Source organism: Felis catus, chromosome C1 (genome assembly GCF_018350175.1).
Source record: "Felis catus isolate Fca126 chromosome C1, F.catus_Fca126_mat1.0, whole genome shotgun sequence".
NCBI classification, from domain to species: domain Eukaryota; kingdom Metazoa; phylum Chordata; class Mammalia; order Carnivora; family Felidae; genus Felis; species Felis catus.
Window position 1 is genome coordinate 144,430,071 of NC_058375.1, and position 16,459 is coordinate 144,446,529.

At 34.0% G+C, this 16,459-nt stretch overlaps 1 protein-coding gene and 1 long non-coding RNA gene across 7 annotated transcripts in view; one reads left to right on the top strand and one right to left on the bottom strand.

Annotated features, from left to right (window-relative positions):
- GALNT13 (polypeptide N-acetylgalactosaminyltransferase 13) overlaps window positions 1-16,459 on the top strand; it is a 581,924-nt gene that overhangs the window by 406,835 nt on the left and 158,630 nt on the right. For all 6 annotated transcript variants that reach the window (XM_045033831.1, XM_023259332.2, XM_011285258.4 and 3 more), the window contains one exon: window positions 1,945-2,125. In XM_045033831.1, coding sequence (XP_044889766.1) covers window positions 1,945-2,125 — 181 coding nt within the window. The remainder of the gene's footprint in view (window positions 1-1,944; window positions 2,126-16,459) is intronic.
- On the bottom strand, window positions 2,077-9,729 carry LOC109502698. Its single transcript, XR_002161464.3, has 2 exons — window positions 8,557-9,729; window positions 2,077-2,152 (listed from the first exon to the last, which is right to left on the bottom strand). It is a non-coding gene; the product is annotated as an uncharacterized LOC109502698 (long non-coding RNA).

Consider the following 16,459-nt stretch of genomic DNA (forward strand, 5'->3'; position numbering starts at 1 on the left):
AAAAAAGATAAGAGATTTTAACAGATATTATATGAAGGTAGTCATAGTGTAGTAAGGAGCAAAATTATCAACATCTCAGGTAAAAATCAAAGGGAGAACCAGACCAGTGAAGTTCTTAAGACAGAGTTAGGCATAAAGTTGACTGACACACAAGTATTGATTTGTCTTTGATAGAAGGATCAACTTCCTCAGTTTTAATGGAATAGAACAGTGTAAGGATTTCATAATTCCAAGAAGGTTTATACATTTAATGCTACAAAGATGAGAGAGTTACCAATCAATTAAATACTTTGATTATTTAAGAAAGCTCTATCCTGTGTCTTGAGGGTAAGAGCGAGTTCCATTCTTCTTTTGTATTTCAGTTATATTTTATTCTTACATTTTAGGTTAGGCTGAAACTTCTTTCCTGTTAGCATTATGGTGTTTTGACAGTTAGAAAATGAGAAAGAATAGATTGCACATGTAATGCAATGTACAACACATGTACAAGAAGGTTGATGAATATAACTTGTCATTTAGCATCTTCCATCTTCTGGTAAATTGAATGTCTCTACTGCTACCCGAGCTCAACGACAGCCCTCTTCTAAGATGAATATTGCTTGAGAGGTCAACTGGAGAAAACTTTATCTTTCAAAAATAAGCAGTTCTCCTTTAAAGAACAATGTTAATTACCATATAAAACCCAGTCCTTTCAGGGAAGCCTGGGTGGCTCAGTCAGTTAACCATCCAACTCTTGATTTCGGCTCAGGTTATGATCTCACAGTTCATGAGTTCAAGCCCCGCAAGGGACTCTGCACTGGCAATGCAGAGTCTACTTGGGATTCTCTCTCTCCCTCTCTCTCTGCCCCTCCTCCACTCATTCCCTCTCCCTTTCTCTCTCAAAAATAAATGAACGTTAAAAAAAAGAACAATGCTTCCAATATATAATGATAAGTATGACTTGTTTATTGGGATAAACAACCTGTAGCACATATGCAATATATTATATGTATGTAATAAACATACACATATGAGTGTGTGTCCTATGTTTGTGTGTGTATATATATATATATATATGTTTGTGCATGTATATGTGTGTATATATTAGTATATTTTATAGATAGCATGCATACACACATATGCTATTAGTATAACCTGTAGCTAAATAATATAATTTTATAGAAATAAATGTGTTAGGGATACTTAATAATTAGCCTCAACTGCACGGTAAATCTAGGACACCAAGAAATATAGGCAAATGTTTTCTAAGAATTTACAGTTTTAAACAAGAGATAGTGAAGTAAACAATTGCTTACAAGACAGTGTAATCAGCTCTTCATGAAAGGATGTTTAAAGTACCAAAGTCACAACTACAAAACCTCCCTACAGAACCTTCTAGAAGAAGTGATCTTGGAGATAGATTTTGAAGGATGCGTAGATGGTGATTGGATATAAAGGAGTCCTAGCACATTTTAATAAGAATAATATATCCAAAGGTGTAAGATACTGACAATATATGATAGCTGAAATTGACAGTCATTTAAAATGACTGGAGTAAAATGAGTGGAGTATAATTGATTTTGCTTTAAACAAATTTAGATATTTACCATGGCATCTAACATGTATAATAAATTCATTAATTCATAGCAGAGTTTAGATACTAAATACTATTAAGTAGCGATTAGGTTAACTACTAGAAACTGAAAATTTGGTAGTTTAACAAAGGCAATGAAAAAATAATTGAAACTTACAAGTCCAACACTACAATATTTACAAATATCAAGCTCTTCTAAATTAGAATCCTTTGCCAAGCTAAGTATACCAGTTCTAAATTTTGTGTCCATCTGAGGTTTGCTTGAGCCATATAAGATCTAAAGATCTGGCCTTAGTTAGCCTCAGTTCCTTGTCAGACATTATTACTGCATTATTTACAATGATTGAGATAGGATTGCTTTTTTTCCACAGATTTGGCAATGTGGAGGCTCTTTGGAGATTGTGACTTGCTCCCATGTTGGTCATGTTTTTCGGAAGGCAACTCCTTACACTTTCCCTGGTGGCACTGGTCATGTCATCAACAAAAACAACAGGAGACTAGCAGAAGTTTGGATGGATGAATTTAAAGATTTCTTCTATATCATATCCCCAGGTAAACAATTCTAATATCTTTCTTCATCTGCTAGGAAAAATAAAATATTAAACATACTAAATATGTGTTTCATTATTGCTACTATTCCACCAGTTTAACTAAAATGTATTTTATCACCATAATATTACAGAAAATCGTATTTGAGAAGGTAGTACTATGAAGTCATTTTTCATCTCAAATGAGAAGGACTATACTTATCTCAAATGGCTAAATATTCCTTTTTCTTTGTTTCTTTCTTGGCACAAGTATTATGCCAGAAAAGTGGAGTAAGCAGAGAGATCTACATTTAATTAATATGTATCAGCTCAATTTAAGAAAAAAAAATTTTTAAAGAAGTAAGACTTTGTTTCCTTATTTCCCAAATAAAGTTGGATAAGTTGGCAAGAAATTTTGTTAACATTTAAACAGAGATGTTCCCTCCTGCCTAAATGATTTCCTAAAGATATAGGATGGTAAGTTACACAGATATAAAACTTTATCTTTTTAAAGAATATTAAATGATGTAGTAAATTACTCATTAATAGATATGTAGAAAAGCATAATATAGGATACTAATATATTATCCTACTTTAGTTACAAAAAGTAGATATGGAGATAGAAGTAAATGTAAGCTATCACTGGATGTAAGCAGTGCATGTGTAAATGTAAGCTAATAGGATTGTGAATAATTTATTCTTTTCCTTATATCTTTTTAAATTTTTAAAATAAAACATAGCATTTACTGTTAAATTTATTTGAAATGAATTTAAAGGGAAAATATATTTTAATAAAGAATTTAAAAATTGTTTTAAAGAATGTTACTAGCCATTAAAAAAGAAGAAAAATATAAAGTGTGAAAAAAAAATCCCATACCTGAGTGGAGTGATTATGAATGATTTTATTTTTATAATTTTCTAGAATTTTCCTAATAGCTGTATTACTTATTTAAAAAAACAACCTCTGAGACATTGCGTTGTTTTCTAAGGAAGTAACATGAGACATTATGAGAAAATACAAACAAGGAGAAGACATAGGGGCCTTCAAGATCTCAAAGTTTAGACAAAGAGAGAGAAACATAAATTAATACAATGGGAATTCAACTGTATTGATAAAATAATTTTTTAAAATTCTATTTTGATAGTTTATGCATAGGCCTTGTGGTCATCAATGTCATCATTATGTAACCCACAAGAATACCAAAAATTCATGCTTACATCTTCTCTCCTACATTATAATCTATTGAACGGTTTGGAAACACCAGTTTAGGTTCTGACAGGCTCTGATTTCTGAAAGTATATATGCGGCTGTGAAAATTCTTCTTCTACAGATAAAGGGACAATGAGCAGTATGAACTTCCTTATTAAGATCCAGTATTACTATAGAAAAGAAAAATGAGAGCAATGCATGTGTAAATGTGTGATTAGGTGAAGGATTTTTCTTGCACATTTTCAAGCCTCTTCCATGTCGAGAAGCTATTGTCAGGAACACTATTTCACGCATAGATGTATTTCTCTTTACAGTAGAAAGCCAGTCCAGATATTCAGAGTCGCATTTGGCAAGAACATGTAAAATTCGTAGCAAGGCAGTGACATTTATATAACCTTTTCATTTTCTTTTGATAATGCCTTCTGAACTCAAATCATTACTTGTAGAAATATATAAGCTCAAATACGAAGAAAGGAGTAGTGGAAGAAAGAAATGTGCCATGTGTGATTATATACAACTTATATTCAGGAATAGAAGTATTTGAGAATAATTGCAACCATGTGTATTGTAGTCACCCATGATGAATATTATTTGTAAAAAGCAATGTGTTAGATTTTGTATAATTTCCCATTGAGTGAAAAAGGCAGATAAATAGTAGAACCATTTCTCAAACTGTAATGAAATGAAAGCCTTAGAGTTTAATGGGTAAAAAGGAACACTTGCTTTCTTGAACTATTGACTTTATATTACTCAACAGGGACTGTTTGTATATTCTGGAAACTGTAGCTATCATTTGGAAGCTTATTGTTCTTATGAAATGGGCTTATTTAAATCCAAAAAGGTATTTTGGAAAGCAGGAAAAGGACATTTGGGGAATATGCTGAAAATATCTAGGAACTTCTTCAGGACGTTTGCGTTTTTGTATGTCTCTGAGACTGTCAGCGTGGCCAAACATGGAACCTGCCTGCTGTAGTATGGGCAAGAAGGGAGAACCAAAAACACAAAACAATAAATTGCTTGTCAGTGAAAAAGGAAAGGAAGTAAGCTGGAAACTAGAGTTGGATGTCAAAAACAGTTCTAGCCCTAGACAGCTTTCAGATCATCCAAAAATAGATAAAATGTGTTTTATTGGGGAAATCAAGACTCTGTCACTTGTATGGTGGTGAGCCTTTTTTGAGTGAATGACTATTTTAGTCATTACTGATCGTCTCTGATACTCTTAAAATCAACATCATGGATTTCTTTGCTATCATCCAGAATTGTTGGGATTCTGTTTTTCATCTCCTTGGGTAAAAGGAAAGTTTGTAAAGAGAGAAGGTGGTGTATGGGGATAGCAGAGAGATCCATGCGTGCACACCTACACATAGACTTACATCCTTTACTCTGATATACATACACGCACACAAACACACGCATGTATTTATGAAAAACTCTAAAAAGCTTATATTGAATTCTGTCTAATTCTCCAAAACTTCCTTAATAAGCGGGCTAAGGAAAATGTTATAATGCTTTCTAGAAGGACCTTTATGTATCTGTTAATTTGCCCAAGATGTTTTGTGAAGAGACTCCCATTTTTTACACCCAAGGCTTCTATTAAAAAAAATCTTGTTCTCCTCTTACACAGCTGTTCAAAGGGTGATCTTTAAGTGCTGAACCTTTATGAATTGAATTCTGACAACTTTGTTTCCTTCCAATATACTCTATAAAATACTGCCTGTTTTATTGGTTGGTTTCATGCTTCAGCTCTGTCTTGAAAAGACTGGGTATTCTTTCTCTCTCAAAAGTGTATTCCCTATAGTTTTAATACCACAGCCAATCCATTATTACCGTGTACCATATTGTTCTTTGTCTATTACTTGTCTCTTTATCCATAGTTCAGAGTAGTTACAGTGTTTAGCAACTTTCCTGTCATTTTACAGTCCTAGAAAAACTGTGTGTTGAATAATTAGAAGAACCAATGAATGACTAAAGGGAATGACCAATGCACTTTAAAGGGAAGCCACTTTTGTTTCTTCTTTTCTACTGAATTCTCCATGGATGTCTGATCTGTGCCAAACTCCTCACAAGAACTGCAGCACATTGGAAGCTTTTGTCCTCCTTCCCTGACCTAACCCCTGAGTAAAGACCCACTTCCCTGATCTAACCCCTGATTTAGGACCCACTGATAAGAGGGAAATGAAAGGTACTCTTCATATATCTGTGATGTCTTATAGGTACTTATAGGTACTTAAAGGTACTCTTCATATATCTGAGTTTCCTCTCCGAAAAGAAGGTTCCATTGGTTTACTCGTGTTCTTAGGGAATTATGATTACACCATAACTATAGACACACACAGTAATATAATCCTACCTTCCAGGACTAATATAAAAGTCTAACAGGCACGATTTAGGCAAACAATAACATTCTGCAATAGAGCAGCATAGTATAAGAGCCCATAAGCTTAAAATATGACTACTTTTACACATGTTGATTTTTATTTTTCTCATGACCCCCATTAATTTAAAGTTAAAATGGGATGTATAGATAACTATGTATGTGAATTACTTTATCTGACTTTTTTGCAAAATATTTACTGTACATCCTAATTGTCTCAGCCTATGCCCATTAGCCACTGGCAATATTGATAGAGCTGGCTGTATCTAATTATGTCTCCCAAATGGGTATATGAATGAAGAATAGAAATACTTTGAAATAGTGTTGAAGAATACATTTTCAACACTTGTTTAGTTTGCTTTCTGGCTGCCTTTTTGAGGATGCAAATACTAAAGCATCATTGATTTTTAAAGCCCTGTAGGCTCTTAAAGTCTGAGGCAGTTTTTGCTAGTAATTGGGCTGTTACAGCTGGAGGCAATGTGATTGTCCTAGCAAATCCTTTGAAATGAAGTGATGTCAGCAGAAACCACTCTTCACAGAGCAACCCATTATAAATGCCCACATTTTTTTCCTATCAGTCACAGGTAAAAAGCTTAAGAACTTTAAAATACAGTGTAGTCATAACACTAACCATGTATTTGAAATGCTGGATGCTCTATAAATATTGATTTTCTTTTGGGGGGAGATAGATTTCTAACTGTGTATCAAAGGACATGGTGATTAGAAGAAGCTGTCCTTATATAACCTCCAGTTGTTCTTCCTTTTCTTTTTTTTTAGTTTTTTTTTTTTAAGGTTTATTAACCTTTCAGAGACAGAGAGACAGAGCACTAGTGGGAGAGGGGAAGAGAGAGGGGGAGACACAGAATTGAAAGCAGACTCTAGGCGCTGAGCTGTCAGCACAGAGCCCAATGTGGGGCTCGAACTCACAGATGGTGAGATCATGACCTGAGCCGAAGTCGGTGGCTCAACTGACTGAGCCACCCACGTGCCCCTGTTCTTCCTTTTCTTAATGAACCACTTGTGCTCTTGTTTTGAGCAGACACAAATTGAAAATAGACTTTAAAGATCCCCCAAACATACCTTTAAAGGTATTTATATGTGACTGGGAAAACAGCTTATTTTCCTTTGGCAATTCTGTAGCATTTTGATCTGTATTCCAGATAAACAGAAACCTCACATTTAGCAACACATCCTTGAACTTATTTTGAAGGTTAACTCTATCTGTTAACCTTTTAAAAATACTTTAGAAAAGTCAGTTCATCAGAGGCAGCGTTTGTTAGAAGCATCTTTGCATCATTATGAAAGTTTAAGATGTATGTTCCTTTCTATCTCTTGAAATTTTTATCTATGAAATACCAATGTTTTTCAGCATGCTGTTTTTTTGAAGATACAATATTTAATAACCAGCCCTTTGAATGTAGGTCCTAATTTCTTTTATGAGTCATAAAAATGTGGTTCCAGGCCGATTTCATGAGCACAGGTTTTGATGTTCTCCACAAAATATGCAGCATGCACATTTTTTTAAATAATAGTCCAGGGATATCAGTTTTTGGTTGGGTTAACATGAATTCATCTCTAAAGAGTGCAGCAGTTCTCAACATAAAGTACATTTGCACCTGTGAATTTTGTATTTTTATTAATAAACACTTCTTCAGCAGCACCAACCATGTTCTCACCAAGTGCATAAGATATCAGGACAAGGAAATTCTAAATCATTTTAATATGCTTGATTGTAATAGCACGTAATTCATGTATCTGGTTGATACTGTGAAATGCTAAATGTGGAAGAAAGGAATGATGGCTATACTCAATACTGTTGGTATTGTGGGTGGACAGCTGTTTTTCCTTGCTACAATTAATTAAAGACACTAGGTCAATTTTTATTGTTGGTATTTTATGGGTATTCATTTGTGTTTCTTTTATAATAATGATATTTTCATGCTTCTGTCTTCATTGGGTAGGTATTTATTAAATTCCTGATCTGCACCGTGCCAGGTAGGGAGGGTACAAACACAGAAAAGATGTTGTTTTTGCCTTTAAAAAGTGAACGGCAGGGGCGCCTGGGTGGCGCAGTCGGTTAAGCGTCCGACTTCAGCCAGGTCACGATCTCGCGGTCTGTGAGTTCGAGCCCCGCATCGGGCTCTGGGCTGATGGCTCAGAGCCTGGAGCCTGTTTCTGATTCTGTGTCTCCCTCTCTCTCTGCCCTTCCCCCGTTCATGCTCTGTCTCTCTCTGTCCCAAAAATAAATAAACGTTGAAAAAAAATTATTAAAAAAAAAAAGTGAACTGCCTATATCATCACAATTAATTAGTTTAAATGAAAAATGAAATTAAGTGCTTAGTACATGGGGAATACACTGTCAAGATTTAAAAGGGATACTTATGTGAACGACCAACATTCTCCTTGATTTCTACTCTCACTCATAAGCATCAAAATCAAATGAATCTCTAAGTCTTTTCCCTTCTACCTGCTAAGTTTTCTCAAATCCGTTCAGTTATTCTTGTTCTTCCACTCATCTCAAATCCAGAGAAACTCCTGACCATCCTGATGGGTCCTCCTGCCTCAAAGCTTTGCCCACTTTTCACCCACTTTTACCATGTTGTTCGAGGACGCTCCTGAAACTAAATTTCATTTGATCTCTCACTTACCTACCAAACTTTTAATGACTTAACAGAAAGTCAAAAATCTGGAATGTGGCCAGATCTGATGCTCACCCAGCCTTTCGTCCTCTATTTTCAACCCTAGCTTTCCACACACCAACCATGTGGAACTAAAGTCTCAACATGTTTCCTCCAGCTTTTAGAGTTTTGCATATGTCTAACATAGTATTTGATGAGTTAATAGTATTTGATGAGTTAATGAGTGAGTTTACCTCTGCATAAAGTGCCATCATCATCCACCGACATTCATGATTCATGTGTAATGTTTATTAGCGTTTTTCCGGGAACTCCAATGGCCTCCCCTGTTGTAGTATTTATGCATTTTTAAAGTATTTCTTCCCTCCACTAAACTGTGTGAATAAAGAGACAATATTTGTTGTTTGGTTAGTTGATTGGTTGGTTGGTTTTGTTTTTAGAGTTCATTGAACTCAATTTTTTCTTATTATATTTGTCAGAGGCAAAATATATGTTTCAGTCACCACTGCTGTTTCCCCCTACTCCAAAATAACCCTCTGTGAAGCATTTGATGCCTATCCTTCAAATCCTTTTCCCATGCATTTGTATACATATATAGACATATATACATATATTAAGTAAATAAGATCATATAATAGATACTGTTTTAATTTCCTTTCTTTTAACTAGTTTGTCCTATAATGTTTTACACAGAATTCACATAAGATTATATCATTCTACCTTGGAACTAAATAATACTGTACTGCATGGATATATCAAAACTTATTTAATCATACCCATAGTGACAAACATTTGTCGGCTTGTGGTTGTGTGTTATTATAAGTTACAGAAGCGTTCTTGAAGCAGTATCTTTTGAACCTGGTAGGATTTGTTTAAACAACATAGCAACCTAAAAAAGAGTTGGTAGCAGACTACCTGGATTATTTCAGGTCCTGGCTCCACATAACCCCTCTCTGTATTTACTTAACTTATCTGCACTTAGTTTCCTTACTGTAAATGAGACTTATAATAATTGGGCCTTCCACATAAAGATTTTTGAGACTTAAATGACAACTAGATATATAAGGCATTTTGGACAATGCTTGGCAACATTAAACACTCAATTAGTGCTAGATATTTGTTATCATTAGCCAGATATATTCATACAAGTAGATTTAGTGAATCAAAGAATATGTACATTTGTATTTTGGTAGAAACTTTCAAAACTTCCATCCAAAATGATTGTAACCATTATTCCACCAACAGTTCTTGAGCACTTATAATATGATATCACCACTCTAGATTTTTAATACTTTTTATTTTTGCATAGATATGTGTGTGCACATATATATGTGTATATTTATTTATATTTGCATATAGAATTAATACATATCTAGTTTCTTTTCTCATATTGCTACTAGGTATGAACATCTTTTTTATTATTACCTGGATTTCTTCTTTTTATTCATAACTTTTGTTCATTTTACTATTGGATATCTTTTCCCTTTTATATATTCATAGATCTTTATGTATTTTTGTAACCAATATTTTGTATGTTATATACACTGCAAGTATTTTCTCCCAGACTGCACATGTTGTAATTTTTTTGTATATAAAAATATATCTTAAAAAAGAATTTAATTGTTGAAGTGAAATCTGGCTGGCTTAACCTTTATGGCTTTAGAGATTATTTTGTGTTAAAACAGACTGGCAAATTTTAGGTACCCCACTAATATTTGTTGAGCGATTTAAGTTTGAAGTTAGTAAAATGTGCAGGATTTTTTTTTAAGTAGTCTGTGATCTCTCTGGGCAATAAATGGAAGTAGAATGCTAGAATCCGATAATTCTCCTTATGCAAAGTATTATCATCTTTATCCATGGAACATAAATAAAAGTATTAGCTTCAATAGTTACATCAGCTATAGCTAGTTAATCAGTTATAACAGTTAAAATTTTAAATAAATCTATTAAATGATTATATCAGTTCCCATTACAGTAATTATTTCCAAATATCTTGAATTGTATTCATGGTCCATAAAGTTAATAAACAGATGATATAAATAATGTTTATTGAATGCTACAAAAATATTGAATTTGAACAGTAAGGGTGGATCATTGTACCCTCAGAGTCTTTGATTAACCAATCAACAACTCAGATAATTAGTCCCTGAAATAATTTTATCATTACCAAATCTGAGTAGTTTCAAGTATTTCTAGAGTGAATAAATATTACTTAAGCTCTAATATAGATTTATTCACATAATTATCACTACCTCCTAGGATTTAGATATCAAAATTATTCATACATTTAGTTTTTGGTTCATCTTTAAATGAAAAATGTATAGCCCTAGTCTAATCAGTGTGTGTGCGTGCGTGTGTGTGTGTGTGTGTGTGTGTGTGCAACTTCTGCAATATTCTGAAGTTTCCAGTAAGTAAATTCTACCTCATTTAGATTGGTTGCTCATGATTAATTTTCATTTCCTTAAAGCTTGTTCAACTAGTCAGAATAGGACATTACAATGTTTTTCAAATTGGTGTAAACGATCAAGAACACTTGTGTAAGATGGATGGATTTTTACTCTCAGAAGTTGGCCAAGAGTTTTTATTGATGTAAGAGCATTAAATATGGATCAAACATGATTCAGGTGCATACAGAGGTTTTCCCATACCTACTTTCATCTTGTGATCTTCAGAGTGCCCCAATTTTACTATATAATTTTAGCATAACTAAAATTGAACAGCTTAATACTTGTATAATCAATTACATTAAATGTCGATTCTAAGTCTTACCTCAGTTGAACAGGTCATTCTGACACTCAGCAGCAGTCATTGACATAAAGTTATTGGCAGTCAGATGGTTACAAATTGCAGATTTCTTTTCTTTTTTTTTTTCTCAAATTGCAGATTTCTTGTTTTAAATGCTCTCAGGCTAAGTCCCCTGCATTAGGTGTTCTGGTGGATTATCTTTACCTGGATTTCTATGTTATCATCATCTTTAGCTGTTTTAAATAACAGTTACTTATTTACATATACTCTTAGGAGAGTGAGCAGAGTCAAAGATAACTTTTAGAGAATTAGGAAACACAGTCTTTTCTAGATACAATAATGATAGAATGTGGATTAAATTCAGTGTGCTAAGTTGAGGCTCTTTAAAATAATTCTTGGCAAAAATAAAACAATACAAAAAGGAACTAGCCACATGCTAGCCTACCAGACATTAAATACTAATGACATTGGGTGCCTAGATGGCTCAGTAGGTTAAGTTTTTGACTCTGTTTTAAGCTCAGGTCATGATCTCACAGTTTGTGGGTTTGAGCCCCGCATCAAGCTCCATGTTGACAGTGTGGAGCTTGCTTGAGATTCTCTCTCTCCTTCTCTCTTTGCCCCTCCCCTGTTCACTCTCTATCTCTCTCTCAAAATAAATAAACATTAAAAAAAAAAAAAAACAACTACTAACGATAGATTACCTTAGCATCCTAATAACTTACAGTCTTTTGGGAGTAGCTCTCCTTTAGCGTGTTAACACAAATTATCTAGAAAATAAAAACTATTTTTAGTAGTTATCTTTATTCAATGAGGTTATAAGTTAAGGAGAGCTTTGCAGCTAATCGTTGGTAGAAAAGAATGTGGGGCAATAGTTATAGGCCAGAATGGAAAGGTGATTTAGACAGGGTGAGAGTTTTGCAAAGGAAAGTAGAAACAATTTCTGAAAAGGTAAGATGCCTATTTAACAAATAGGCCTCTTGCATGTTTTCACCAGAAGCAGCATTAATATGAAGTAGTTATAGTTAATGTGGGGTTGTCAGTGCCTTAAGACAGGTGGCCACCATATTGACAACCATCTATGAGCCCCCAGATGTGAAAGCTCTACTTTAGACCGTTTGCACACATACACATAGATTTATTAACACATAATCAATGAGGTAAGTAGTAATTTTGTATTAATTGCCTACAAGTATTGATGTTTAAAAAAAAATTTTACATTTATTTATTTTTGAGAGACAGAGAGAGACAGTACGAGCAGGGGAGGGGCAGAGAGAGAGAGAGACACAGAATCAGAAGCAGGATCCAGGCTCTGAGCTGTCAGCCCAGAGCCCAACACAGGGCTCGAACCCATGAACCGTGAGATCATGACCTGAGCCAAACTCGGACACTCAACTGACTGAGCCACACAGGTGTCCCATAGAAGTATTGATGTTTTAATTGCAAGAGACATGAACAAAAATTAAGAGATTATTCTTTTTTTAATGTTAATTTTTGAGAAAGAGAGAGAGAGAATGTTAGAGAGAGGAGGAGGGGGAGGGACTGTGAGAGGGGGACAGAGGAGCCAAAGAGGACTCTATGCTGACAGCAGAGAGCCCAGTGTGGGACTTGAACTCACTAACTGTGAGATCATGACCTGAGCCGAAGTTGGATGCTTAAGCCACACAGACACCGCCAGAGATTGTTATATTTTACAAATAGATTGAAAGTGACAAAACTATGAAGATCTCAGATTAGCATTTATCTTTGGTTAGTTTGGCTGAGCAAGTAAAATTTTAAATAATACATGATATTAGCAATTTGAATTAAGGCATATTCTAAACACGGAAATAGCGATAAAATATATCTAACAGCTAAACTTTTCTAATGTACATTGTTGAAAATAAGATAAACGAAATTACAGTGATGGTGTTCTTATGACTGAAAGTTATTCTGTCAGAATTGTCATTACTAAATGAGATCCATTGTGACATTATTTTAATTTTTAAACTGTTTTGTATTATAAACTGCACATTTTTGGCACAACATCTCAGTTAAAAAAATTTTGAAAACTTAGGAATTTTTCACAACTTAGTAATTTAGGAAATTCTATTCTTTCAGCACAATTTAATTATATTTCCAATAAAAAATTCTTATTGGAATTAAAGAACATAGATCTCAAGTGTCTGAATAAGTTATTTAATTGATCAAAATGAACGTTCCAAATTAGATGTAACTATATGTAACTAGCCTTCGATCTATGATATATGAACAACAGTGGAAAGAAGGGGGGGCTTTGATTGAGAAATAAGGTAAGAGAGGGTGCAATGTTTTTACTAAAAGGGGATATTATGTGGAAAAGCTCAGGCATTTGTATAGATTCAGAAGATAAGAAATTATAAGCAGACAATTTTAAGTTCTCGACCAAGAAGCTTTCCAGAAATATAATGAATTGATTTGCAATGCAATGAGTTTCTTGTCTATGGAAATATTCAAACAGAGCCTAGATGTCTGTCTTTTAGAGACGCTTTAATGAGAATTGAGTAAGAGGCTGGATTTCGTTATCTGAGAAACTTTCATATCAATGAATAAAAACACATTATATTTATTAGCCCCTGGTTTAAAATTGAAAAAAAAAAGCAGATTTCAACTCAAAATGAACAACTTCTAATAAATTTTTCAACCATGTACAGGAAGTCTTGAAAAAGGATGACTATATGTCTTTGTTTATTTGGGACAGTCATGGTGCATATCTGTTATCTGGGCATAATTATTAATAGCGTCCCCTTTCACTCATAACACTGTCCTGACTTGAACAACAAATTATTTAGTCATTTTACTTATAAAGCATTGAGTAAATTGTATGTGGAAGTGACTGCCTCTGGAAGGGTCTAAGTGGACTGATAGAAATAGCAATCATTATGGCATTGAGCGGGACAAGACTTCTATGCCGGCAGATTCTTGTCTTACCAAAATCTAGAGAAAATCCCTAAGTGTTTCAGACTTTTGAACGACCAGTTTCTAGTAAAGGCTCTAGTTCTGTGACCTCTATGACACCCAAAATAAGTGCCCTTCCTTGAAATTCTATCCACAAAGATATGATTAGTTTTTGAAAAGCTATCTCTTTGAAGATAAACTGATGTCACTGAATTCTGATTCATCTTGATAATGTATTTGCCAACATCTTCCTATTAATATGTCTGATTATAGTTGGGTTACTTTTTTTCACTTTTTATATATAGTAAGTTTAAACTTGCATTTACATAGTAGAATATAAATTTATTCAATTTCTTGGCTATTCCAGACATAAAAGAAAAATTGTGCTGATATGCATATATGAAATATATATAGTGATGTAAGAGTATATATTTTACCACATAATAGAATGTATGTGTGCATATATGTGTGCATTTATGTATGTATATCTCCACATGAGAAAAATATACCTATGCATAAACATATATATTTTACTAGATTCAGAATTGTTTAGGAGATACTGACTTATTTCTATCTGATTTTTTGACTGTTTAATACATTGTACTTTCCCTGGCAATAATAAAATACCTTACTTTAAATATATTGAAAGGTAGGAGCACCTGGGTGGATCAGTTGGTTAAGTGTCTGACTCTTGATTTTGGCTCAGGTCACGATCTGATGGTCATGAGATTGAGCCCTGCAATGGGCTCTGCACTGAGCGTGGAGTGTGCTTTGGATTCTATCCCCTTTTCTCTCTGCCCCTCCCTCACTCTCTCTCTCTCTCTCTCTTTTTCTCCAAATAAGTAAATAAGTATTTAAAAATAAATAAGTAAATAGGAAGATAAAGCCATATAAAATCCTCATTTTGATTGAAAAGGTTACAATATAATGATAGATTTTCCTATAAGTTTGGAAAACTAAGTAGACATGCCATAATAATATAATGCTAGTACCCTTCTTTCCAAAGCTCAAAAGTTCTCCTATGAAATTATTTTGTAATCCCAGACCATTATGAAATCCTTCTTCTTGAGAGAATAGGTATAGCAGATATCCATGCACCTCCTCACTCCCTCCATTAAAATCCTGTGCAATCTATTGTAATTTGTATTTTATCAACCCCCAAATTACAAAATCATATTTTCCTCTTACTGATGTTTATGTGTGCCAGCTAGTGGACATCTTGATGCTTATGTGTTCACCAATGGAACACATAAATCAGATGAAATGTTATCAAATATATAAATATTTTCCATAGTCATGGGTCCTATTTTTGATAAAGTACATGTAATATCAGAGTTAACAATTATTTCTGTGAATATGGTGAATCATTATTTGAAAACTGGACATTTTCAAGAGAAGTTATGTATCGAGGTTAGATGTTTCCCTGCCAAATCTGTAAAGTACACAATTAGAATATAATTTATCATCTAAAATTAATAGTTAACCAATCTAGAGTCTCCACTTTTGACAATGAAAATATAATTTCTTCATTGTCAAATAAAATAAGAACATTTGGAAGCCGATGCTGATTGGCTGAAAACAATGCAGGAAGATTTTGCGTGGACTGTGCTTGACTTTCTTCCATTGGACTTTCCTGTGTTTAGAGTCACTGTATTTTATTAATGAAGAAACAAACATGGAAGGAAAGCAATGAGGTGTGGGCTTCTTGGCAAGTTTCTGAGTGTAGGTTCAACAGGAATGTTGCCCAGAAATGTTCGTTTATGTCAGACCCCACAGTGTACTTGGAAGCCTTTTACCCCATGGATGTCAGTAAAGAGTAGTAGAGGAGGGTGGTAGCTATGCAAGAAAAATTACAAATATATGGTCTAACAGAAGCTGTGGGATAAAAGCTGTGTTTTATTTGTAAATATACTAGTTTCTTCTATGGCCCACTTTCTCCACTCTCACTGTACACAACTTTCTTTTTTTATTTTTTAAATTTTTAAAAAAGATTTATCTCTTTATTGAAGTTCAACACAATTCAGAAAAGTGCACTATTTTTAAGTACGTAGTTCAATGGATTTTCATACCCCAAACGCACCTGTGTCACCAGGATCCAGATCAAGAACCACATCATTTCAAAGCCGCTTAACCTCCCTTGCTCCTAGAGCCCCTCATGCTCCTTCTGGTTGCTACCTTTTTATAAATCCTGACTTCTGAGATCATACATTTGCCTATTCTTAACTTTTACATTAGTGGAACTCTACAGTGTGTGTTCATCTGTGTCTGGCTTCTTTTGCTGGGCCTAATGTTGTGTAGATCAGCCATTCTTATTGTTATGTAGAATTCCATTATGTGACTATAACATACTTTATATTGATTCCCTTTTTGTTGATGGGCATTTGAGAGGTTTCCAAGTTTGGGGCTGTTGTGAAAGTCTTGAGAATTTATGTACTTGTCCTTGGATGAACATATGAATGCATTAATGTTGATATGTTCCTG